Source organism: Botrytis porri (genome assembly GCF_014898465.1).
Source record: "Botrytis porri strain MUCL 3234 chromosome Unknown BPOR_002, whole genome shotgun sequence".
Lineage (NCBI taxonomy): Eukaryota > Fungi > Ascomycota > Leotiomycetes > Helotiales > Sclerotiniaceae > Botrytis > Botrytis porri.
The window spans coordinates 1,596,139-1,618,963 of NW_024066076.1; the positions used below are offsets into that span (position 1 = coordinate 1,596,139).

A 22,825-nucleotide genomic window follows, 5' to 3' on the forward strand; every position below is an offset into this window, starting at 1 on the left:
ATTGAGGCTTCAATCCGACCTATAAGTTGGAAGTATACATGATTTCGCTCCCGCCAAAATGTTGGGATGGAGTAGAAAGTCCTGTGCCGCCAAGCTCTAAATGAGTACAAGTCACCTTCAACCCTTCATTGTGAAGTAACATTCCTTCATTATTCCATGTTTACTTTCTTCAAAAAGATTTCTTTCCTTGAATTTGTGGGAAAACGTTCCGAAGTCATGTCTTATTACGCAAATTGTCTGGAAGTTTCAGACGAATGCCCTGTCACCGCGACACCATTTGGATACGCACCATCCCTTCCAGCCAACGCTACTTTGTTGGCTATTTTTTGCATCATTACGATCGCACAGTTGATACAAGGTTTCAGGTATCAGACATGGGGATTCACAGCTACCTTCATACTAGGCAGTTTATGCGAAGTAATTGGGTATGCTAGAAGAGTAATGATGGCATCTAGTCCATGGAGTCATGTTGGGTGAGATTTTCATCAATTAAATATTGTCGGATGATACTAAAAATTCTTCAGGTTCACTCTCCAAAATCTCTTTCTCACAGTCGGACCCCTATTTTTCCTCAACAGTGTATTCCTCTGCTACACAAACATAATCGAGACCTACAGCATCACTCTCTCCCGCATTAATCCCGCCACCTACCCTCTCATCTCCACCTCCGTCACAATTCTCCCCTTTATTCTCCTCACCTCCGGATCTCTCCTCCAAAGCACCTCTGCTGTCGGCTTTACCCCACCCTTCTATCTCTCTACCGGCTCCAATATCGTCATCGCAGGCTTGAGCTTCCAATTGCTTTCGATGATTTGCTTTGGTGTTCTGCATGCTGATTATAAAATCCAAGTTCGTGACTACCCCGAACAACTAAATGCGTATGCAGAAGACACGCGCGCCTCGAAACGGTTTATGTATTTCTATATTGCGCTTCCAACAACATTTTTGGCGGTCGGCATCAGTGTTATCTACAGAATGGCTGTCTTGGCGCAAGGATGGGGAATGAGTTTTATGAAGAATGAGATTGGGTTTATTTGTTTGGAGGAAATGTAAGTTTTTGTTCTGATTTTGTGATGTGGATTAAACTGACGGCTTCGTAGAACTGTGGCGATTGCGGGTTATGCATTGTCGATTGTTCATCCGGGTTATGTGTTCAGACCAACGGAGTATATTAATCATAAGAGTGCAGAGATGATTACTGATGATAAGTTGGAAGAGGCTTGGAATTAAGGGTGACGAAATCGGGAATGAATAGTCACTCTAGAGATAGTTGTATTGTTGACTGTAGGGCGAGTTTGGAGACTCGCGAATTGTTACGGCGCTCATCGTGTGAAGATGCGTCCTTTCAAAGGCCACAGAGATATTCATGCACGTGGAGGATGGCGTTATGAGTCTGCTATTCATTTTATCGTTCATTCTATACCGAAGTTGATTGTATGAATATGGAGTGTAATTATAGAAATGTTTGACTTATGGAGACTCTTCAATGCTTGCTTGATTGAGCCATCGAGAATGTGGTGAAGAGACAACTTCAAATGAGTCGAGACATTTGGCTGCCATTGAAATGACAACTCAGATTTCAAAGCAGAAGCTGGATTAAACTCATAGTCGCCCAAACCTTTTGAAAAGGTTAATTAATTGTTATGGAAAGTTATACAAATCTGGGAAACGACAAATATCCATGTATCCTGAAACAGATTTCTTGATTTGCACCAGAATTCATGATGAGTGTAATTATGATCTCGGAATGTTGTATTTGTATAGGATCCCGGAACAGATCCATTCACCAATAGGCCTGAGATTCTTTCGCCTCCGCCTTACTGACAATTCCAGCAACTCAGTCGGCCAATGGTTATACTGTGAAGCTCCCATCGTGAGCTTTCCCACAGACTCTTTTCCAGGCCGAATTCCAAGCGATGACTTGTCTGTACTAGAATTTTAGTAAAGATTGCCACGCCTTTCATGGTTCCACAGCAGTTCTAATGCTCTGCTTTTCGTCTTTTCATCAGGACATCTTTGGGTTACGAGAAACAGACCTGTTACTAAACCGTCATCTACCCGCTTGAAAGCTTGGTTCTCGTTTTTCGGCTCTATAATCTCGACTCCAAACTCAAGTAGTACAGCGCATAGAGCTGTGATCTCATGCTCATTAACTGTGATCCCTGGAAGACCAAGACGCACGCAAATTCGCTTGATCATAAATGCTGTTGCAATTTGGTAAGGTGGTGAAGATGAAGAACGTGAACGACTAGATTTAAAGATGGGAGTAACTGCCCTCGACCATCTATCGATAGCTGTTGCATAGGCCAAGATATCTTCTGAAGATATTAATGACTTTAAATTCAGACTTAGACGTTTAACGTCGATTGAATGATCTTGGTCCCCTGGAGATCGGCAATTGCAATGCCGTACCAATTCGAGACACGTCGATTGAGAATATCAAAGTAGAGGCGCGCTTGTGGAGGGAGTTGAACTCCATGGGCATGTTTTCAAGGAACAAAGTATCCTCAAGATCCTGCAGTGACCCATGAGGTGCGAAGGGTGGTTGAGATGGCATGAAGAGTAAGAGGCCTTGCTCCCAACGGTCGGACAGTGCAAGAAGATCGATATTGATTCCAGGTCACCATATTGAATGTGTATTTTTGAGTATATGTTGTTCTCGAACGCTAGATATGATTTTGAGGCCTGATACGACGGTTTTGATAAAAGCCTCTTGACGATCTTGATATAACTCGAAGATAATAGTCAAAGCACGTGAGATGAGTATACTTTATAACTTACCTACTTCCAAAATTTCATTTGTGTTCCGTCTCGCCAGACGTAATATTTTTGAGTACTCTCTCAAAGCGAACAGATAATGCTCGCAGGGAGCTGTATGTCGGGCGTTGTTAGATAACGGAGCATCGAAATCCACTTCCATTTTTTTCACAAGTGAACATAAAGCGACGACTGCATGTTTGATAAATTCCTCTTGGTGGCATAATTGAAGCACAAGTCGCTCCCAGAACTCCGTATCGAATTATCCTGAAAGAAGCGATGCATTCTTATTCAAGAAGAATCTAAAATATTGATATTGAGCCTCATGGTCGAACGATGACGCTTGTGGTGATTTCAACGTTAGACATATTGTAGATGAATAATGTTTTGCTAATACTTCATTAGATTTGAGAGAAGAGTTGTTGAGACCAAAACTCACAAGCTATGCTCGGCTTAGCTATGACTCTTCCTTTCGGTGCTATCACTCTATGAAGTGTTCTTTTTCTTGAACAGACAAGCGATTGATAAATACACTCGAACCCACCCACTAGGCATTTTTGACATATAGGGTTTAACTCGTCGCATTTAACATGACGAGATCTATCCAAGACCACAACATCAACAAGGCTTCGAAACTATGGAATTTTGCGTAAAAGAACATCTGATTAGATTCTTGAACAGGTAGTATTTGCAGCCTGTCCTTGATCTAGGTACAGCAGCGATCCGTACTCTTGGCGATTTAGCCTGCAACGGTGCAGACATTATGATTCCTACAGACGTTAACAATGTAATTTCTGTAAAGTCTTCGCCCCTTAAAATTGAGTTGCGAAAGTAAGGTGACCATCTTAGATTCTTTGCTGCTGCCTTGTAATCCCCGTTCTTTCTGTTTTGTATCTATACGTACAGAGGCATCAAAGGCCCACCATCTCATGGATAGGTATCGATGGTATCTCACCAATCATGTCATTGGAAGTTTGTAAGCCTGGGTGCACGTCATATTTCCTTGGTTGCCGGTTTGGTTTTCCTCTCGATAATATATTTGTGTATTTAGAAAATGAGCACTAGATGGTCATAGAAGGTACATTGGATCCTGAAATACCATAGAAAGTAGTGGGAAAAAAAGCCGTTATAGTTACCATGATGGATAGAGTACCGGTGGATCATTGAAGTATGCGGCGTAGTGCATTATTATGTGATGACAGGGCTGGAAGTGTGACGAGCACGGACCAATATAAGGGGGGTCTAGTGCATTATGCACCTCACCCGCGTAAGACTCATGGCTGTTGCTGCTCATTAAAACGATAACAAGACAGGCCTCGGACCATCAAACACAAATACTGCATGTCGTAGAGATTTGATACAAACAAGTCGTTCGACATATACATAGACAGATGTGGTCTGTATCAGCGGTAACTATTACAGAGAAACAGGTATCTGGAGACAGCACACTCTGGTCTATGATCCCAGGCTTGCCTCAGAAACATCATTCGTTCAAGACTCGAGCCTTAGTAGTCGTGACTCGTGATACACTTCCTCAGGTACTATTAACGAGAACGAGATACTAAGAGCTTTTTGATGGCGCAAGCGGGAACTTTCTCATGGATCAGTGAACGTCCTTATATATCACAACCGATCACTCCGAATCAGAAGCCCCACCTAAATTATCGCCCTCGGAAGTCGCATACTAAGTCTAGGAATGGCTGCAATAATTGCAGGAAGCGCAGAATAAAGGTGTGTAGTTACCTGCCATATCGTCTGCATTTTGTCTGATAGAAAAGATAGTGTGACGAAGCAAAACCAAGCTGTGGACAATGTTCTGACAGACTACTCGGGGCAGTTCAGTGTGAATATTCCGTTCTACAAAAGCTAGTCATGAAAGACCAATTACCTTTGGAACAACAGATATCGACCGGGCGGATTTGTAGCACATCAACCAGAGACCAAATCATTTCGTACCTGGAAAAGTCAGAAGTTCCGTGCTCGCACTTTAAAGACCCCATATACAAGCCAGGCGATGCTTTTGAATTATTGGACCACTTTACTGAAGTCACAACTCCTTGGATTGGCTCTCAATCGTTCCAGCAAATTATCCAGCAGCATGGGCTAAGGATTTCTCTCAAAGCCCCTTACCTAATGCATGCCATTCTTGCTTTTTCAGCAAGCCATCTTCATTATTTACACCCAAAACAGAAAAGATATAGCATTGCTTTCACGTTGCATTACTCTAAGTCTTTATCATCCTACTCATCAGAGCTTCGAACGAGCTTAAATGCCAGAAATGCAGATGCAGTCATCGCATCGTCTTACCTTCAAACGATGCTGACCTTTAGAAACATTCAGCCAGATTCAAACATCGACAGTGACGGAAGCGGACGGCTTACCTGGCTACGTGCTATGCGAGGGGTATCAATATTGTGGGATACTAGCGATATGAATCGTCACCTCCAAGACAGTATTTTGTTAAATATGAAAGACGATCCCAAGTTCTTGAATGAGGGGCCTTGCAACCATGACAAGCCAAACGACGTGAATGCGTGGGCACTAGAAACGTCAAGAGCGTTCCATAGTCTATTTGAAGGAGAACAGGATTCAAAATCATTCAAGGATTCTTATGAAGGACCCTTGAGGCACTTATGTCAACTGATACGACTCGGGACTGGCCAAGATACGATCTGCACGTATATGTCGTTCGTGGGTGAACTTCCTGATTCATTCGTAAAGTTACTGGATCAGAAGGAATCCAAAGCTTTGTTGATTTTATGTTATTGGAGTGCCCTATTGAGCCAAATATATTACTGGTGGGTTATAGACCCTGCAACCGCTGTTTGTAGTAGGCTTTGCGCATACCTGGCTAGGATTCCTGACGAGAGAATCCGTAGCCTACTGCACTATCCAGCCAGTCAATGTAGTTATATGGTGGATAGTGCATTTTGAAATGTCGTCAACGCACCTCTACAAATAGATTGCCACAGTATCAGTTTATAAAAAAGTTTTCACCTTCAATATGAAATCTGTGTTTCTAATATTCCGAATCACCAGGATAACATCGGAAAAGAAGGGCTTCTGATCTCTTGCATTCTTCTCATGTAACAAATTTTGTAGAAGCATTATATCTACATACTCGAATCTACCGAAACAACCAATACATTCTCCAAAGGCACACCCTTTTCTGGATATTGAAATTCTCAAAATTTTGCAATCGGGATCCCGATTTTTCTGTGCGTGCAAGTCGATTTGGTAGGCCATTGGTAGGCATTGTCGCTATTCAAAAACAGAAATAGGAAGCTCCCAAGTTTCCTCTCAGGGGTAGATCCCGCGTCGAAGTGCAAGAGATTTGTTCCTTTGAAGCAAAGAAAACGTCGACACAGCAGAGAGGAAAGAGATTAGGCAAAGTTGTGTAGAGCAACACCTAATCTTCTAATCCCATATAATCCATTCTCAAAATTGTGTACTTTTACCCAAGCTTTCTTTCGTGTGCCCTTTTAGAAATTCTTCCACGGTAGTAGGTACCACCTCCGGAAAACGACCATTATCTGTATCACCCAATAATGTCTGGCCGTTAGACATCCAGTATTGGCCATACAAACCAATCCAAGAAAATCCGTTCCTTGGATTTTCCTTGAAAACAAAAGTCATATTACCATGGAGATCTTGGAGTGATCCAAGCCCCTGGATACTTGGTTCAACTCTAAAGGTCTCCTGGTATAGATAAGCTAATTCCTTGATGCTCTTTGAGTCTCCTCGATCTGAAAAAGAATGTCAGTAAGATCTTGACTTCAAACTGATGTCAGCATATATTCCATGGACTTACATTTCACAGCCCCAACAGCTTTCGGATCCATAGAAACTGCTGCTACAAATTTCGCGGCGTCTTTCATGGCAGTCATCTCCAACTGCTCATCACCGGTACCATAATAGCGAAATTTGCCCTCTGCAGCATTGACAAAACCAAGGAGAGGACTCCATATGAATTCCATGAATGCTCCGTTGAGTACATGAACACCTCTAATATTTTCCGTTTCCTCTTTCTCCTGAAGATACTGATGAATATGTATCGATGGGTCTTTGGCGGGATAATCGCCGAGTTTAAGAGTTCGATAGTCAAAAGTATAATCAGAAGCGATGTAGCGAGGAACGTTCTCTGCAATACATGCATCGATAAGAATCTTTTGGCCATCGACCATGAGTTTGCTGTCGCCGAGATAACAACATATGCATACGGCTGTACCGGCTAGAGCAGCGCGAATGGTTGAGATATCTGTGGAACTGGCCTCGAACAGTCTAACCCGAGGATTCAAGCGTACATTTGCGTCGACCTTACTAGCTGAGCGGCAAATACCATGGATTATTGCATCTGGATGGTCCTGAAGGATAAAATTGGTGATCAAGCGAGCCATTCTGCCTGTGAAGCCAGCAATCGCTATTGTTGTAGTGGAAGACATTTTATGAGGGAAAAAATCAAATAGAAATCTTGGAGATGGTTTGTTCAAATGTTATAGCTGGATGATTGAAATAAGTTGATACATCGAGCTGTAGCCTACCTTTATATAGATTTACATATGGTACTTGGGAAAGGATTCTAAACCGTAACACCGATCTCTCCGTACGAGGAGGATTCGTCTTGCAGGTATATCAACGAATGAAATGTCAATATAATAGCCATTCTCTCCCAACATCATTAACAACATGATGATAAACGTCAGCAAAGCATGGCCGGCCGACTTCGAATACGTTCCGCATCCGCACTAGCGCGATCTTACAGAGTGTGGCTAGGTACTTGTTGACTTTCTCCACACTGTACACCCAAAATACATCCCAAGTACTACAAGAGTGAGGTGAAGCGATGATAAATCGTGTCAACGGTGCCACAGGAGCGGAGAAGATGATGATGATATAAGATCCTCTTCTACCATGCCAAGGATAACAGTAAAGTAATCGAATATATTCCGCATATGGCTTAGTCTTATTTGTACATATGCGCTAGCCAAAAACAAAGCGTGTTCGCTTCGTCTTGCTTTGGATCTTTGACGTACTGTGCACATGTAGATCATGAGGAGATGGTGGATCTAAGCTTCTAATTTAAAATCTAATTCTTTTTTTGCTTTCTTTTTTTCTGTTTTTCCTTTATCAATGGTTTATTTACTACCACGCACTGCTACTGTATAAACTTACTAGATCCGAAGCATGCTCTTCCCGTTTTGGAATAAGGTATGAATATATGATATGGTGGATTGTGAAAGTGCATGAAACATTGAACATTTCTGTTGATCTTTTCATCCAAAATCGAGAGATAAGATATAACCTTAATTCAAAAGGGTTTAGCGTAGGATGAACCGTAGGAGTTTATCCGGTAGCATGTTGCCATCTCGCGCCTTCGCTCTCTAGTTATTTGCGAGTTTGGAGATTGGTAAGCCTGGGCTCATCAACATGTAGTTCATCGCATATGTGGTGATACCCAACCACTAGTATAATTAGCTTTGAAGCTGCTGGTTGAACTGTTCAAAAGCTTTGCAATTTCTCGATTGTTGGTAGTTTGTATGCAATTCATATTTTTTGATCGGATTCGAAACGGTTTTTATTTTTCATTGTACGCTGCGTGCTAGTTTTAGTCATCGCAACATTCACGAATTTCCCCAATTCAATACCTTCTGTTTTACTGAAGTCATCACCAAAAGATGTCAAGCTTCGTCGCCGTCGCAGGTGCAGCAGGTAACCTAGGCTCTCAAATTGCCCTTGATCTACGCAGGAGAAATGTAGCCGTCAAAGCTCTTGTACGTCCCGGCACCGCCGCATCCCGCACCCAAAAATTACAAGACGCTGGCGTCAATATATTAGAAGTCGACATGAACGATGTTCCAGCTATCCAGAAAGCCGTCTCTGGTGCCACAACAGTCGTTTCAGCACTTCAAGGTCTCAGAGAAGTTATGCTAGGTGTTCAGGGAAGACTCCTCGAAGCTTCAGTTGCTGCGGATGTACAGCGATTCATTCCATCGGATTTCGCTCTGGATTTTACCAAGTGCACGCCGGGATCCAATAGAAATCTCGATCTTCGTCGTGAGTTTCACATCAAGCTTGATGCTTCGGGAATTCGCTGGACGAGTGTTTTGAATGGTGGCTTCATGGAACTTCTCACAACTGGTCAAATGCCAGTGATCAACGATAAATGGCACCGGATTTTCTACTTCGGAAGCGTGGATCAGAAATTAGATTACACGTTGATTCCAGACGTAGCTGCTTACACAGCTGCTGTAGCTGCGGATCCGAACCCAACACCGAAATTCTTACGTATTGCGGGTAGCTCGGTCAATGCAAACGATTTGGCTGCTGTTGTCACAAAGGTTCGTGGTGAGCAGTATACGCCGATGTGGACAGGAAGTATTGGATTCCTTCGAGTGTTTATTTCGATATTGAAGTTCGTGATCGGGGGAGAGGAAACGAGTGTATTTCCTCCTTGGCAGGGGATGCAGTATGTGGAAAATATGGTCTCTGGAAAAGGAAAATTGGATCCTCTCGATAATGATAGGTATCCGGATTTGAAGTGGACGACTATCGAGAAAGCTCTAGCAGAGGCGGATGCGGAAAAGAAGAAGAGCAAGTCGCTTTGAAAGAAGGTGAAACGAGTGGGTAATGGGGACTGCTTAGTGATATTTGTATATTCCCGTATTGCGATTTGTTTGTGGATTGCGACATTCATGTATTACTTCTCTTTACCTAGTAATACAATCCGAAATTGCAACTATTTATTATCACAACTCTGTGTTGGATGTCAGGCCGACAGGCCCAGAATACTTTCTATGATCACAGGCTATTGTCTTAGATTTACGAGGAATATCCACCACCGACGAAAATGCTCATGTGAAGCAATTTTCTAAGCTGCGTGTGTGTTGTGCTTTTATAAATGGTACAGAAGATACCAATTTCTTCATGTTTCGTAGAGATAGCAAGTGGTATACACTCAAAATTCAGGGCAAGTATATAATTGCAGCTGGGGAATCAAAAAATCAATCAATTAAGTCGGAAGATATTGTTGGGATCATGTATATTATCACAAGAGCATGTGGTTGTACTTTACGTCCACGGGCCAAGTTTGATCTCCAGGGTTTGACTCTTCGATTGGTTGTGTCAGAACCGATAAGGGAATTTGTAAACTGAAGATCTCAAGGCATAAGTTTGGTAGGATATACACACATTTCGTCAAGTGGTGCGTATTTTCAGTCTTGACTATTCCGGAGCTTACGGGAAGATCAAAGATATCACTCCATGTGGATCAGACATAGCAGTGTCTAGAATGGAAACATGCGTCACCTAAGACATCGATCAGCGTGATTGAATTCTCCACCATATGATTCTTCATGTTGCCACTGTATCAGAATCACTCAGAAACATAATATCAGGCAGTCTTGATAAATTGGGGTAGTAGCAAGTGGTAGTATGCTATGGAATGGACGAGATAGAATGATCTAGATTCTGAATCAGTGAAGCTCATCTTGCATATAAAGCGGAATCTTTCGAACGTGAAAAAAAAGTTTTGACAAGCAGCTCACGAAACCGTCTCGGGAATTTATCAGCACGAAACACTAAAGTACGCGGTTCACATCGATTTTCCGATTTCTATCACATACGAAATGAAGTTCCGCATTCTTATGAAGATGATGTCCACAATAATTCTTGTGGCTCACTCTGTCATCGCCTACAAGGAGAATGAGTACTCGCTGGCGACACCAAGAATGGTCGTTCGATGCAATGCAGGCGAGTTTATCAGCCCTGAAGAGGTAGGATCTGCCCTCGATGGCATGTCTAAACTTTTTGGAGGCGGAGTTGGAACGCCCTTGATGTCTTTCAATATCGGCAAGAATTTAAACAGGGTGATATATACATACAGTGCAGCACAACTATATGTCTGTAGTTAGAGAAATGGGAAGTATTACCACATCAGCAACCGGGAGATCGCAAAAGCGATGGCGGAAATCAACAGAGTTTGTGGAGGTAGATATGCATCTACTGGTAGAGTATGGTTCCCTGATTGGGAGATTACGATAGGGCGTGGACAGGCGGGTAAAGGTGTTTGCGAGTCGGAGAATTCATGGCATACAAGATTTTTTGGCTGGGGCTTTTAGTATTTAACGAGGAGGGGAGTGTTGTTCTGACTGTTATACTTTAATTATATTGATAGCTACCCCCTTAAAAGCCAAAGCTACAGTCCACATATATTTTCATGTGCGGGAGTCGTGCATGTGAGAGGTATTGAACAAAGGACTGAAGCCAAATTTCACTGCTTACTTTTCAATGCTGTTTTCCATTTCATCACACCCGCTTCCAGTGTCCTTCCTCGACCCTTGAGCGGAGATCCTTAAGTCTTTGTGCTGCCCATTCTAAATCTGCCATTTCAAGATAGATCTGACCACTAATTCTAGCCCATAAACGGCTTGAATAATACTTGGTAATGATCATTGTATCATATCTCTTGATGAATGTTTCTTCGATCCATTTGGCAATCTCAGGGGCATCTGAGGAACCTATTGAGAAGTGCCCAGTCTCGGATTCAGCACAAACTTCGGCGGAAGTCTGCATAATCTGCAAAGGCAAACGGACATTGGCGAAACAAGACTTGTTTATGGAACCTGAACAATTCTCCAAAATTTCCGTATGGAGAACTTCCGCCATTCTTGACCTCCTGTCAGCGCGATGGTTTGACAGTAATTGCGAATTTTTTCTTCTCCACCACAGACTACTTGTCGGAATCTCATTGCTTCAGGGATATAGATATATGTAGTGGGGTCAATTGTTGAAACTTTTTGAAATATTTCAACAAAGTAGTTTGGCTTGGGAGAATCTTTAGCCAACTGAAAAGATTTTATGTAGGAAGCGTGCTTCGTATGAGGACCTGGTTTCGGATCGGTACATGTAATATAGCGCATCCCCGAGGAATATAAAGCCACCTATTCCAAGTCACTTACAGGCAAATGATACTTTGCCGAAGTTTAATTCATACTTGTAGCAATTACTAACGAAAAAGTCTGGTCCAACTGTCCTAAGTGCGAGAGATCAATGTGTCCGATTCCATGTGCACCATCGATGAGGCTTAACACACCTAAATCTTTACACACTTTCACCATCGCTTCCCAGGGAAATGTCACGCTTGGTAAAGCTACTATGGTATCAAAAATGGCTACCTTGATATTCCTCCCATTCTCTCGTAATTGTTCGATAGTACCTGAAAACTTGAAGATAACATCCTCATCTTCGGTGGGATAATCAATTTCAACACGAAACATCTCCAGCCCAACATGCGAGATCTCACAGATAGGCTGAAGGGTCTTCGCACATGCCCCATAGATAGTGCTGAAATAAACAACTACATCGCCTATCTCACACACGAGGTTTCTCAAAACAGTATTGATACCCGTAGTAGCGTTTGGCACGAACACAACTTCGTCTGCTACCGCCTCAAGAAGAGGTGTAATGACGCGGCGAGACTCGCCTAGTGATTCAGGATAGGTGTATCGCAAAAATGTATTTGGGTATGATTCTATCTCGTCTTGCAACATGCGTTGATGGTCGCGCACACTTTTTGGAAATGCTCCAAATGAGCCATGGTTCAGTGGGTGGTATTGTTTGTTGAAGCTAAAGTGCTTCTCTCCCAAATTCTTCTGTTGCACTCATATTTGCGATTGAATGTATTTTAATCATTATTTCCTTAATACAGAAGGCGGATGCAAACTATACATGAGTCTTGGTAACGATGATCGGTTGGTCCGCGGTCCGTTTACATGAGACGTCCAGGATAGTGAGTTGAATGCTTATTGGTTCTGCAGGCGCCCCGAATATAATGGAGGTTTCCGAACAAATTACTATTGGGTATTAATGATGCAGGAGGTAGCTTACTTTCTTAATGTGGATTAAAACACCGGTAAACAGTTCACCAGCAACTGTAACCGAATCCTTGCCGAGCGAGAGCATGAATCTGAACCTGAAATCTAGCTGCATCTCCGTCAACATCCATTATATTCCTCCTATACAAATTTCGGAACAGTGACAGATTCAAAGGTGTCGAACCTAATCCCGCAAGCTTCCCCGAAGGTTTGACCGACTACTAAGACATAATTAAGAATGTGTATGAGCGATATTTAAAGCGGTACATGGGAATAGTTCATCTTTCTGGTGTTCCATGAAACACATGTAAATTCTGTAAAGAAAAGAAAAGCAAGCGTCAAAAAGGACGATTCTAGGAGAACACTTTGAATGTCGAGGAATAGCTTAAGTTCTATTGTATACCTATTCTAACTGTTAGAGTCCTCCCTCTACGAACGAAACAATACAACTGAATAATCGTTAAAGAGTGTCTGTCATCAACTTCGAAGTTCCCTCGCCATTAATCATTAAAACCTGCATTGAGTAATTTTTAAATTTCTCTCCATCTTCTCGGCTACCAGCAAAGTAAAAAAATCATATCAAAACTCCAGCTCGTGCCTCTCTCGCCCCGCATAAACATATTCATCACACCCATACCCCCACCCTCACATCCCTCTCCATCATACCATCATCTCGATCTCAACGCTCTCTCCTTATCCAACTTCTCCTCCTCCTCCACACACCCAATAGTATTCTCCCCCAGCCCCCACATCTCCCCCACACACCCCCTCACCGCCTCCTCCACCTCCTCCATCAAGTCCTTCACCACCTCCTCCTCCAACGGCACCACCCTCCTCTTCCCATCCGCTCCAAACAACATCATCCCATGCGCATACAACATCTTCTGCACCGCCTCAATCCCAATATTATCCCACGAATACAATCCCCCGGGTGCCGTATGCGGAATATTCTGTATCGCTGTGCGCGGCGGCGTCGAATATGTCGTTCGTATAATAACACTGTGAGCATCCGGTCCATGAACCACTCGCGGTTCCATTTTCGTTCCGTCCGGGTTTAGATATTCGAGCGCGGCGCAGATGGTATACCGTACATTGTATACGAGATCGCCCGGGTGATATACTTCATATGGAGCGATTAGTGGCATGATCGAATTCGACGCCATGAGATGTCTATGGCGTTCGATTCTCATTTCCATGAGGTTTTGCGGTGCCCCGTTGGAGTTTCCCTCACCGAGTCGTTGGTATATGTTGGGAAAGTAGGGTCCTTCGGCTGTTTGCCAGTCGTAGATTACAGTGGGTAAGTGTTGAAAATCGGTGAGGACGGCTTTGCGGTGGATGAGCTCTCGGTAGAGTTTTTCTCGACGGCGGACGGGGGATGTCCCGTTGGTATGTATAGGGATGGACATATTGTATTCTGGCTGCTGGTGAGGTAGAATTGACTGTTCTCTTGGTTGCGATGCGTCGAGCAGATCGAGATATTGAATGATGGGAATCCAAAATTGGGGTGGATAGCTTTGATTGTGTATAGGAAGCTGTTTGAAATCTTTTCTGAGTCGTTTTGTTTACCCCCCATGGATCGCTGCTGAGCTTCTCAGCAAAAGAGAAGACGGGAGGAGCGTTCAAGAAGGGGTATATACCTGCATCAGCACTTACCTCTTTCATTCCAAATCCATATTTTTCAAAGGAACAACATATCGCTCAAAATCACAGGTTAAATGATTTTTTACAAACAACTTATCAAATAATGAGGAATCCAAACAACCAGTCGAAGCTTTGAAGCTTTGATAAATCCCACTCCCGATACCGCATTTTGAATTAAATCACTTGATACATTCCTACCAGATCACCACTTAGCTGTTTCTGAATCCTTCTTCATTATACCTTCCTTATTTCTGTTCATCAACCTTGGTATCTATGCCACTTTCTCAATCCAATCAACATAGTATCATAGTCCGCTAGATTTCCTCCCATTCTACTCCTACCCTGATACTTTCACAGCTACAGCTCCAAAGCACACCATATACTATCCCCTCCTCCCCACCTTCTTCACAACTCTATTCACAGCCATGATGACTCACCTCCAAACTCCAAAATTTTCATCAAGAGCACTTACATTACAATAAACACCATATACGAACACGTTCCCATACGCCACGGCTAACTTTATCATGCTTGACGCAGGGCACTCTCTGAATGCTGAAATACAAAATTCATATCTACCACAGATTCGCATCTAACTGTCGACTTTGTGAATGAAATAAGGTGATTACTTTATACTATTGAGTGTTTGGGAATAGGGAATTTGGAGAGGAATGATGCTGGGTATGAGACGGCTTCGTATTTGGGGAAAGATTTCGAGTGATGAAATACTGTAATGGATAGTCTGTAGAGAAAGCCTATTGTAGTTAATGATGGTTGTGATTTAGTCGTTTGTAAGATTGCGATGTCTTATTCAATCTTCCTAAATGCCGAATAATTATATCTGAAGATTTCCTACTCAGGGCTTTACGCGAGGAAAACTGCAAAGTCCCGTGATAAATATATACATACCTATATACAGATCATACATACACAATGCTCCGTGCCACTACCACCCCTTTCCTCCCGGCTTCCCCAGTCACCCCCTCTTTTATCCTCGCTCAAACACAAATCCTCACTCAACACCTACTGTCCACCCCTCACAAAAGTGTCATCAACCTTCTTCTGAGCCGCTGCCTCCGCTTCATTATCTCCCTTTTCACATAATAACCAAGCGACTCTCGTCTGGTTGAATTCGAATCGATTCATACATTCATCGATCCTTCTCCATAGATCTTCACCTACTACTTTGTTGCCTTTTGAATTGTGGAAATTGTTGCGTTTCCATTTGTACTGTGGTTTTGTTAGTTTTGATTTGTGGAGTGTTTGGTGGTTTGGTTTGTAGAGGTGGGAGAGGGTATGAGTGGGAAATTTGACGTGTGGTCTTGGTCAATGTAGCCAAAGCACCTAGCCAGATATGACAACCCCTAGATACCCCTCTCTCCCGTACCTTCACACAAAACGGAAGGAAAATAAACTTACAATATGTTCTGTAATCCCATACCACAAATTCGTACTACTCGTAACCCCTACCACCAATCCACCCGCAGCAATCTCCCCACTAACATCTTCAAACCCCTTAACCCTCATCTTACACTCTAACTCCACAAACTCCAATGCCTCACACGCAGCCGCCAATTCAGCAATCTTCTGCATCTCTATTTTGCTCCCCGTCTCCTTCACTCCACCGGTAGTATTATACCTGGACTTCGGTCCAAAATGCACCGAATAGGCTGCTCTATACTTCTCCTCCGTATCTCTCGACCCTGAAGCAGAAGCAGAAGCAGAAGCAGAAGGAAACCCAAACCCAAGATCCAAAGTCTGAAGAGCATCACGTTTCACGGGAGCCACGGCCCCAGCAACGCTAAAAACCAACGTCCTCGGATGTCCCACAAAATACCCCTCTTTCAACATCTTCAATCTTGAGATTTGCAATTCTCCTTCGGGCTCGTAGAAGAATAGCCGAGGAATCACGCGGTTTTCATGGAGGTATAGCTCGGTGTCACTTTCTAGATCGAATTTCCGGGGGTGCAGAATCGGATTCTCGGATGCGGATGCGTGGGCAAGAGAGGTATCGGTGGTGGCTGGCGTGGTAATCGTGTATTCTGTAGCTGAGGTGGTGGGAGGTTGAAAGATAGGTACGGTTGGTAGAAAGTCTGACATTGTGATGCACGTGGATGGTTGGAGGCTTAGGTGACGATAGGGGTTAATGGACTTGGCTCGATTTTCGTCGCAGGACTTTAAGTATGTTGTCTTATAGTTGAGGTTGAAATCGCATTCAGATTAAAAACAATATATTTCGAGCAATAGATTAAGGTTATAGAAGTAAAAATGGAAGTTTAAGTAAGCTGGTGAACGAAGAATAACTGAAGAATGATGAATTGTGTGGTCCCCTTCTCTGCCGGAGTCACGTTTGAAGCCAAACTATATTAGGGTTAACGTCATCCTTACGCCACATTTGAGTCTAGCCACAATCAAAGGTCCCCGGGGCCTACAAATCCACGGGTACCCGTGGACATTTCAAACACACGAACGAAAATCGGAAGTATGAAGGAGAAGAAGGAGAAAAATGGCCCGGTAAAAATACTCCTTATACCATAAATTCGATTTAATAATCACCAAACATATGCAACCAACTTAAGCTAAACCGGCATGCGAGTTTTCCTTTATACCATTCATCCATCCATGCAATTATATCCCATACCGTACCATACCGACAACTTCCAAGTGATATCACAAATCGTTACACCTTGAGCACCCATCCAATTCACGTACTCCCTCATCTAAAATCTAAAGTTTAAACAGTTCTCTTTTCCAAAAGTAACCTTCCAACCGGACCTTCCTTCCTAACAACCATTCCATTCATATCTCCAACCCCCCTTTCATAGACCTTAGTTCCCCTAACCCATGTCTCCTTCACTCTTCCCTTCATAGTCTTTCCGGTATAGGGACTGACTTTGTTTCTGAAAAGCAATTCTTCTCTGCCTACAAGCCACTCGTGATTATCTTCAAAGATACAAATATCCGCATCTAATCCTGGTCTTAATGCTCCTTTACGATGTTGAAGTCCTACTTGCTTGGCCGTATTCACAGCGCATAGTCTCACGATATCAAGAATATCAAGGGAGGAAGAAGATGAAGCGCGAGAAGGAGATCTGGCTTCTGTCCAGAGAATTGGAAGACCGAGACCAACTGATGAGATACCTCCCCAAGAGGCGAAAAAATCGCCCTTTCCTTTAGCTTCTTGATCTTTCAATAATGCACCATTCACTCCTTTAGCGTCGTCGCGCATGGCGCCACAGCCATGGGATAAATGCTCGGGTAAGAGTTTGAGTTCCGGGGTACATGGGCTGTGATCGCTAACGATAGTCTTGATGACGGATTCCGGGTGTGAAAGTTCATTCCAGAGGCCATCGCGGTTGGCTGACGAACGAATAGGTGGACAGCATTTATGACGGGTGTCACCTTCGGAGACATCTTCAGATGCAAGAGCGAGGTAGTGGAAACACGTCTCCGCGGTAATGTTTATACCAGATGAACGAGCGGCACGGAGGAGAGGGATAGCTTCAATGGCTGAAAGGTGTACGATGTGAAGATGGAGAGAAGGAGCGAGATGGGCAAGCGAGAGGATTTGATCAATAGCGTATGTTTCGAAGGATGGAGGGCGGGAGGATAGGAAGGTGTCGTATGCTGTCAGAGGTCCTGATGGCTGAAGAGGTGGAAGGGATACTTGGACATCATCACCCACGGAGGCTGTTATTGGTGGAATCATTTCCGCATGAAACATGAGAGTTGTAGAAGAATCTTTGAGTGTCTTGAGTACGATGGCTATATCATCGGAAGAGACGGCAGGAAATTCGTCGACCTGTTCCTTGTGTTAGTTACTGCAGCTGTGATTGGCGAGGAGGTACATACACCACTCTCTATGAGGAAGCCCTTGAACCCCCTGACACCCGCTTCAACAAGCGGAAGCAACTCCTCGGCGTTACCCGGTATAATTCCACCATAAAATCCAACATCAACCCAGCATTGACCTTGTGCAGCCTTGATCTTTTCTTGTAATCCATTCATGGTTGTAGTTGGTGGGATAGCATTCAATGGCATGTCAATGACTGTTGTGACACCACCTGACGCCGCAGCTTTGGTACCGGTATTGAAACCTTCCCATTCGGTTCGACCTGGTTCATTGAGATGAACATGTGCATCAACTAACCCCGGGAGGATTAAATGAGGAGTGTGGTCGACGTAAATTGTGTTTGGTGGAAAACTAGAGGGTGGGAGAACGGTAGGTAAGATGGATATAATCTTGCCGGTTGAGGGTGAGATGGTGATGGTTGCAGGCGAGACAATGAGATTGTCATTCTCGTCAAAGATGACTGCTCTCGAAGAGACGAGAACTGTAGGTTGTAATGGAGAATCGTGAGGTGGTGTGGCCGAAGGAGTTGGATATGGGTATGTTGTAGTCATATTGAAGACCTTTGTGATGTGACGATGGGAAATAAAGTATAAGGAGGGTCCTTGGGAACAAATTGAAGATATATTGAGATATGCTGTGAAAGAATATCTATCCACTGGAATACGTCTTATCGTGGGGGATAAGAGGTGTGATGGATAAGCAAGCTTCGAGAATGATTGGAATGACTGATAAGGGAAATGAAGGGGGGAACTTTCTTTGTTTCCAGTGAATTTCTAGAATCCGAAGAACTTGTCTCAAATCTGGGGAAAGGGAAGATGGAGATATAAGGAAATTTGAGTAACATGAATGGAAAGAATCCAGCTACGATCGATAGGCTTTACTTGTAATGTGGAGTGCATTCCCGTATGATACGGTGACTGTCCGTAGCTTTGCCATGGTGGAATAATCCGAAGATGTATCTTGGATATCCCCACGCCAAAATCGTTATCATGAACACGGAGAGAGAATCCATCGAGCATCCATCGAGCATCCATCGAGCATCCCTTATCTCTCTTCTCAACCACCAATCCGAGGGGTCGATCGACTTGAACCTAACACGACCAAGCTTAATTAAAAATCTGACCAATGACGCCCATCCTGGATCAAGATGAGAAAGCCACCGCTAGCTCAGTCTAGAGCTCCATAAATAAAGATTTTCTTTCCCCCTGGCGTAAGGGAACAAGCGGTCGGGACATGCTTTGAACCCTTAAAATGGCCTATGAGGTGTTTTGATCGAGTAAAGCATTTCTTCTAGCAACTCCCTAGTTATTAGGAAGGCTCGAAAGAATGAGAGCTGGCTAGACCTTCTACGTTAGGGCGATTGAAGATTTATTTCGGGTCATCTCGGCATGTGAAGATGTTTCATGAGAAGAAGCTGTGAAGATGATTCAATGTGGTGGATGTGGATGTGGATGTGGTGGTGGTGGATGCGTGGAAAACTCAATACGAACACGGCAGTGAACAGGATACCTACATATCATTTTCCTCCAACAATTTTGATCTGGATTATCAACCATGTGTGCTGGACGACCATGATAATACAAGCCACGATTAATTTGGTTTATATGTATGTTGTGTGTAGTAATGTGTAGTAATGTATGTGTATTGTGTATTGTGTTCTCGAATTGATTGATTACCTTCGACCTACCTAGTACCTACCGTCTACCTGATGTTACACGTACCTACATGGTTGGCTTGTCGGTTGCATCGTCTGAAGGACTAAGAAGCCAAGGCGAATCCCGATGCCGGATCGGACTTAAGTTTAGCCTATCGTTGAGGTGATTAGCTAATACATAACCAACCGCACGAACTCAATCCATCCAATTTTCTTACTCGATCATTACTCGATCATTACTCGATGGAAACTCATAATCACTCACGAGTAATACCAACCTTGGACAGTCCAATATATCTGCGTATGTGGCTTTGAATATTCATCAATGCCGTACCGCATCATTGGCTTGACACATGGTTGAGATTCTACTCAAGCATTGCTTTGCGATGACAACGCCAAAAACGTACGTCTTGAGCAGAAGTCGACTTTATCTCTGAACCGAGAGAGACGCAAAGCATCGAGATGGCACGGGACGGGTTGTAGGAAGTCGTGTTTGAAATAATCATCGATTGTCCTATGGATATTGCCCTCGGTTGCATGGAAGGAATACTTGGACACCCTCGAAGAGTTGGATCCGCTCACGACAGCGTACCAATAATGGTGAAGAATTGTCGGAATTATTCACGAGTATCCTCATGTGGATTTTTTCAATCAACATTGTTCACCGCAGCCGTGACAGTACAAGTGAGTGAAAGTGAGTGAAGAGCTAATTGAAAACGATCGAGGGAAAATGAATGGTAGAGAAAGATAAATTACTTTCAAGATATAGAAGTCACCATATACCACTTACATCACGTATAATAGCCGGGGGCCAATTGCCAGTCAAATTGCGTTCTTGCCTCGTGAAAACTGAACGCGATTTGACGACTGTACTGCGAGAAAATGATGAGATCATCGCCAACACCACCAATTATCCAAACGACTCACTCTCGTGATACATTACACCAAGTCGATGAAATCAAGAAATATCGAAATCTTCTTCTACATTCGTTGATATTCTCATGATGTGTGATTTCAAGTCTATTATGGACCCTTTTCGATTTCGTTTGGTTTCTCGTCGTCAAAAGATACCCACCATGAAGCTTGATCAAGTATCAATTCACGAGATACTGGATGGTTTAAAGAAAGGGAATTTCTCAAGTGAACAGCTTATTAGGGCTCGTCGATACCCATAATGACTTCTTCGCCGTATCACTAACGATAATGAAGACTTACATCAAGCGAATCGAGCAAGTCAACTCAATTGTCCATGTGGTCAGTGAGATCAATCGAAAGGCCATTGACGTAGCTAGAGAAAAAGATGAGGAACGGTCCCGTGGCTTGGCTCAAGGAAGTCTTCATGGAGTACCAATCTTGATTAAGAATTTGTTATTCACGACGCATGGCCTCAAGACCACCTGTAAGTTTAAATTTGTTGAGGTCAGACATATTCTCACCTCTTGAAGTTGGCTGCACCGGACTCCTCGATGCTATTCCAAGTATTGAAGCAACAACAATTATTAAACTTCGTGAACAAGGTGCAATCATATTGGGAGTCGCAAATGGCTCCCAATGGGCCAATAATCGAAATACTCCTGGTTGGTCTGCTGTAGGTGGTCAGTGTTTGGGTGTCTATCATAAATATCAACATCCCAAAGGTTCATCATCCGGTAGTGCTGTGGGAACTGCTTTGGGACTTTGCGCTGCTGCTCTAGGGTCTGAGGTTTGTAATTTCTCATCGGCGTTTGAAATCCGCAAACCAAATGTGGAATGCGTAAACTGAACGTGGAAATTGTAGACCTCTGGTAGCGTCATATTACCTGCGCAGAGATCTGCCATTGTAGGAATAAAACCGACGGTAGGAATGACTTCAAGACATGGCATGTATATTTCGAGTAATAGTCAGGATACTGTAGGAGTATTGGCGAGGAGCGTCGAGGATGCAGCACTTGTGTTGACTGTGATTGCAGGTAAGTGTTTGGACCGAGTCCTTTTGCCTAGCTGAGATAAAGGAGGTGAGGATGAGCAGGATGCTATCACCATTTCCGATCCTCGCGATTCGATATCCTGCCGGAAGCCAAATAAAATCCCAGAATTTACTGAAGCGTGTAACTCTCGAAGGTTAGACGGCGTACGAATGGCAGTGAGATGTTCTAACGAGTATCTCGCAGATTGATTGCTAACACCATAAGATACCCCGCCATATCCTCAAGCATGTTGATCCCCAGACCATCCATCTTTTCGAAAACGCACTCAATGCAATAAGATCTCTAGGAGCGACCATCGTAGATCCGACTTCATATTCATCTTTTAATACCGACAGATCTTCATGTACAGGTGACGAATATGATCTCGCTTTGAAAGTGGATATATACCACAGTACATTTACTATTTCCCATCCGTACAACATATGCTAATTAGCCTCGAAAGATATCAACAAGACCCTCTCTCACTTCTCCACCAATCCTCATTCTCTATACACCCTCTCCGATATAATCGCCTATACAACCGCCACCCCCGCGGAAGAAGCCACGAAACGTGGTCTCGGACACTTCGAATCAGCTCTCGAAGTTGGCAAGAAATATACTAGGGATAGTGAAGAATACCGAAATTCCATGGCGGAAAGAAATCATATGGGAAGACAAATACCCAAATTACTAGATAAATTCAATTGCGATATGATAGTCCTACCCACGAATGTGGCAGTGGAACCGGCGGATGTGGGAGGTTGTCCGGTGGTGAGTGTACCTATGGGTTTTTATCCCCCCGAAACGGAGATTGTGAGACAAAATGGGATGGTGGAGGTGGGACCGGGGATTCCGTGAGTTTTTTGATGGGTTTTTTGTGTTTTACTCTCTTTGAGGGTACGATGGTATGGTTTGAAATGAGAAAATGAAACTAACGATGGGTGATAGACTTGCAATATCTTTCGTAGGAAGAAGATGGGAGGATGAGAAGTTAATCGGAGTGGCGTATGCGTATGAACAGGCTACGAGGTGGAGAGAGAAGGGGAAGATGGTGGTGAAGTGTGATGCTGAGGTATGCGGTTTTGGGAGTGCAGGTTCGTAA

General features: G+C 43.5%; 12 protein-coding genes across 12 annotated transcripts; 4 read left to right on the forward strand and 8 right to left on the reverse strand.

Moving 5' to 3' along the window:
• Positions 1–216: 216 nt before the first annotated feature.
• EAF01_001494 (uncharacterized protein) lies at positions 217–1,230 on the forward strand (the record flags this gene model as incomplete). Its single annotated transcript, XM_038909744.1, has 3 exons — positions 217–473; positions 525–1,049; positions 1,101–1,230. The coding sequence occupies 3 exons, from the start codon at positions 217–219 to the stop codon at positions 1,228–1,230; spliced, it is 912 nt and encodes a 303-aa protein (XP_038774556.1).
• Positions 1,231–1,938: 708 nt separating this feature from the next.
• EAF01_001495 (uncharacterized protein) lies at positions 1,939–2,557 on the reverse strand (the record flags this gene model as incomplete). The annotated part of the gene is made up of 2 exons (XM_038909745.1): positions 1,939–2,384; positions 2,413–2,557. 2 exons carry the CDS (start codon positions 2,555–2,557, stop codon positions 1,939–1,941), a joined length of 591 nt encoding a protein of 196 aa, XP_038774557.1.
• Positions 2,558–2,620: 63 nt separating this feature from the next.
• EAF01_001496 (uncharacterized protein) lies at positions 2,621–2,920 on the reverse strand (the record flags this gene model as incomplete). Its single annotated transcript, XM_038909746.1, has 2 exons — positions 2,621–2,721; positions 2,782–2,920. The coding sequence occupies 2 exons, from the start codon at positions 2,918–2,920 to the stop codon at positions 2,621–2,623; spliced, it is 240 nt and encodes a 79-aa protein (XP_038774558.1).
• A 99-nt stretch (positions 2,921–3,019) lies between these two features.
• EAF01_001497 (uncharacterized protein) lies at positions 3,020–3,519 on the reverse strand (the record flags this gene model as incomplete). The annotated part of the gene is made up of 3 exons (XM_038909747.1): positions 3,020–3,153; positions 3,197–3,392; positions 3,472–3,519. 3 exons carry the CDS (start codon positions 3,517–3,519, stop codon positions 3,020–3,022), a joined length of 378 nt encoding a protein of 125 aa, XP_038774559.1.
• A 561-nt stretch (positions 3,520–4,080) lies between these two features.
• On the forward strand, positions 4,081–5,829 carry EAF01_001498 (uncharacterized protein). Its single transcript, XM_038909748.1, has 2 exons — positions 4,081–4,488; positions 4,540–5,829. Exons 1-2 carry the CDS (start codon positions 4,333–4,335, stop codon positions 5,689–5,691), a joined length of 1,308 nt encoding a protein of 435 aa, XP_038774560.1. The 5' UTR covers positions 4,081–4,332; the 3' UTR covers positions 5,692–5,829.
• Positions 5,830–6,195: 366 nt separating this feature from the next.
• EAF01_001499 (uncharacterized protein) lies at positions 6,196–7,199 on the reverse strand (the record flags this gene model as incomplete). Its single annotated transcript, XM_038909749.1, has 2 exons — positions 6,196–6,503; positions 6,569–7,199. 2 exons carry the CDS (start codon positions 7,197–7,199, stop codon positions 6,196–6,198), a joined length of 939 nt encoding a protein of 312 aa, XP_038774561.1.
• Positions 7,200–8,432: 1,233 nt separating this feature from the next.
• EAF01_001500 (uncharacterized protein) lies at positions 8,433–9,362 on the forward strand (the record flags this gene model as incomplete). Its single annotated transcript, XM_038909750.1, has 1 exon — positions 8,433–9,362. One exon carries the CDS (start codon positions 8,433–8,435, stop codon positions 9,360–9,362), a length of 930 nt encoding a protein of 309 aa, XP_038774562.1.
• A 1,699-nt stretch (positions 9,363–11,061) lies between these two features.
• Positions 11,062–12,305, reverse strand: EAF01_001501 (uncharacterized protein; the record flags this gene model as incomplete). The annotated part of the gene is made up of 2 exons (XM_038909751.1): positions 11,062–11,431; positions 11,767–12,305. The coding sequence occupies 2 exons, from the start codon at positions 12,303–12,305 to the stop codon at positions 11,062–11,064; spliced, it is 909 nt and encodes a 302-aa protein (XP_038774563.1).
• Positions 12,306–13,297: 992 nt separating this feature from the next.
• On the reverse strand, positions 13,298–14,035 carry EAF01_001502 (uncharacterized protein; the record flags this gene model as incomplete). Its single annotated transcript, XM_038909752.1, has 1 exon — positions 13,298–14,035. One exon carries the CDS (start codon positions 14,033–14,035, stop codon positions 13,298–13,300), a length of 738 nt encoding a protein of 245 aa, XP_038774564.1.
• Positions 14,036–15,293: 1,258 nt separating this feature from the next.
• EAF01_001503 (uncharacterized protein) lies at positions 15,294–16,370 on the reverse strand (the record flags this gene model as incomplete). Its single annotated transcript, XM_038909753.1, has 2 exons — positions 15,294–15,500; positions 15,690–16,370. The coding sequence occupies 2 exons, from the start codon at positions 16,368–16,370 to the stop codon at positions 15,294–15,296; spliced, it is 888 nt and encodes a 295-aa protein (XP_038774565.1).
• Positions 16,371–17,004: 634 nt separating this feature from the next.
• Positions 17,005–18,674, reverse strand: EAF01_001504 (uncharacterized protein; the record flags this gene model as incomplete). Its single annotated transcript, XM_038909754.1, has 2 exons — positions 17,005–18,072; positions 18,123–18,674. The coding sequence occupies 2 exons, from the start codon at positions 18,672–18,674 to the stop codon at positions 17,005–17,007; spliced, it is 1,620 nt and encodes a 539-aa protein (XP_038774566.1).
• Positions 18,675–20,853: 2,179 nt separating this feature from the next.
• On the forward strand, positions 20,854–22,825 carry EAF01_001505 (uncharacterized protein; the record flags this gene model as incomplete). Its single annotated transcript, XM_038909755.1, has 8 exons — positions 20,854–20,934; positions 20,987–21,176; positions 21,223–21,479; positions 21,555–21,726; positions 21,772–21,899; positions 21,949–22,135; positions 22,187–22,577; positions 22,672–22,825. The coding sequence occupies 8 exons, from the start codon at positions 20,854–20,856 to the stop codon at positions 22,823–22,825; spliced, it is 1,560 nt and encodes a 519-aa protein (XP_038774567.1).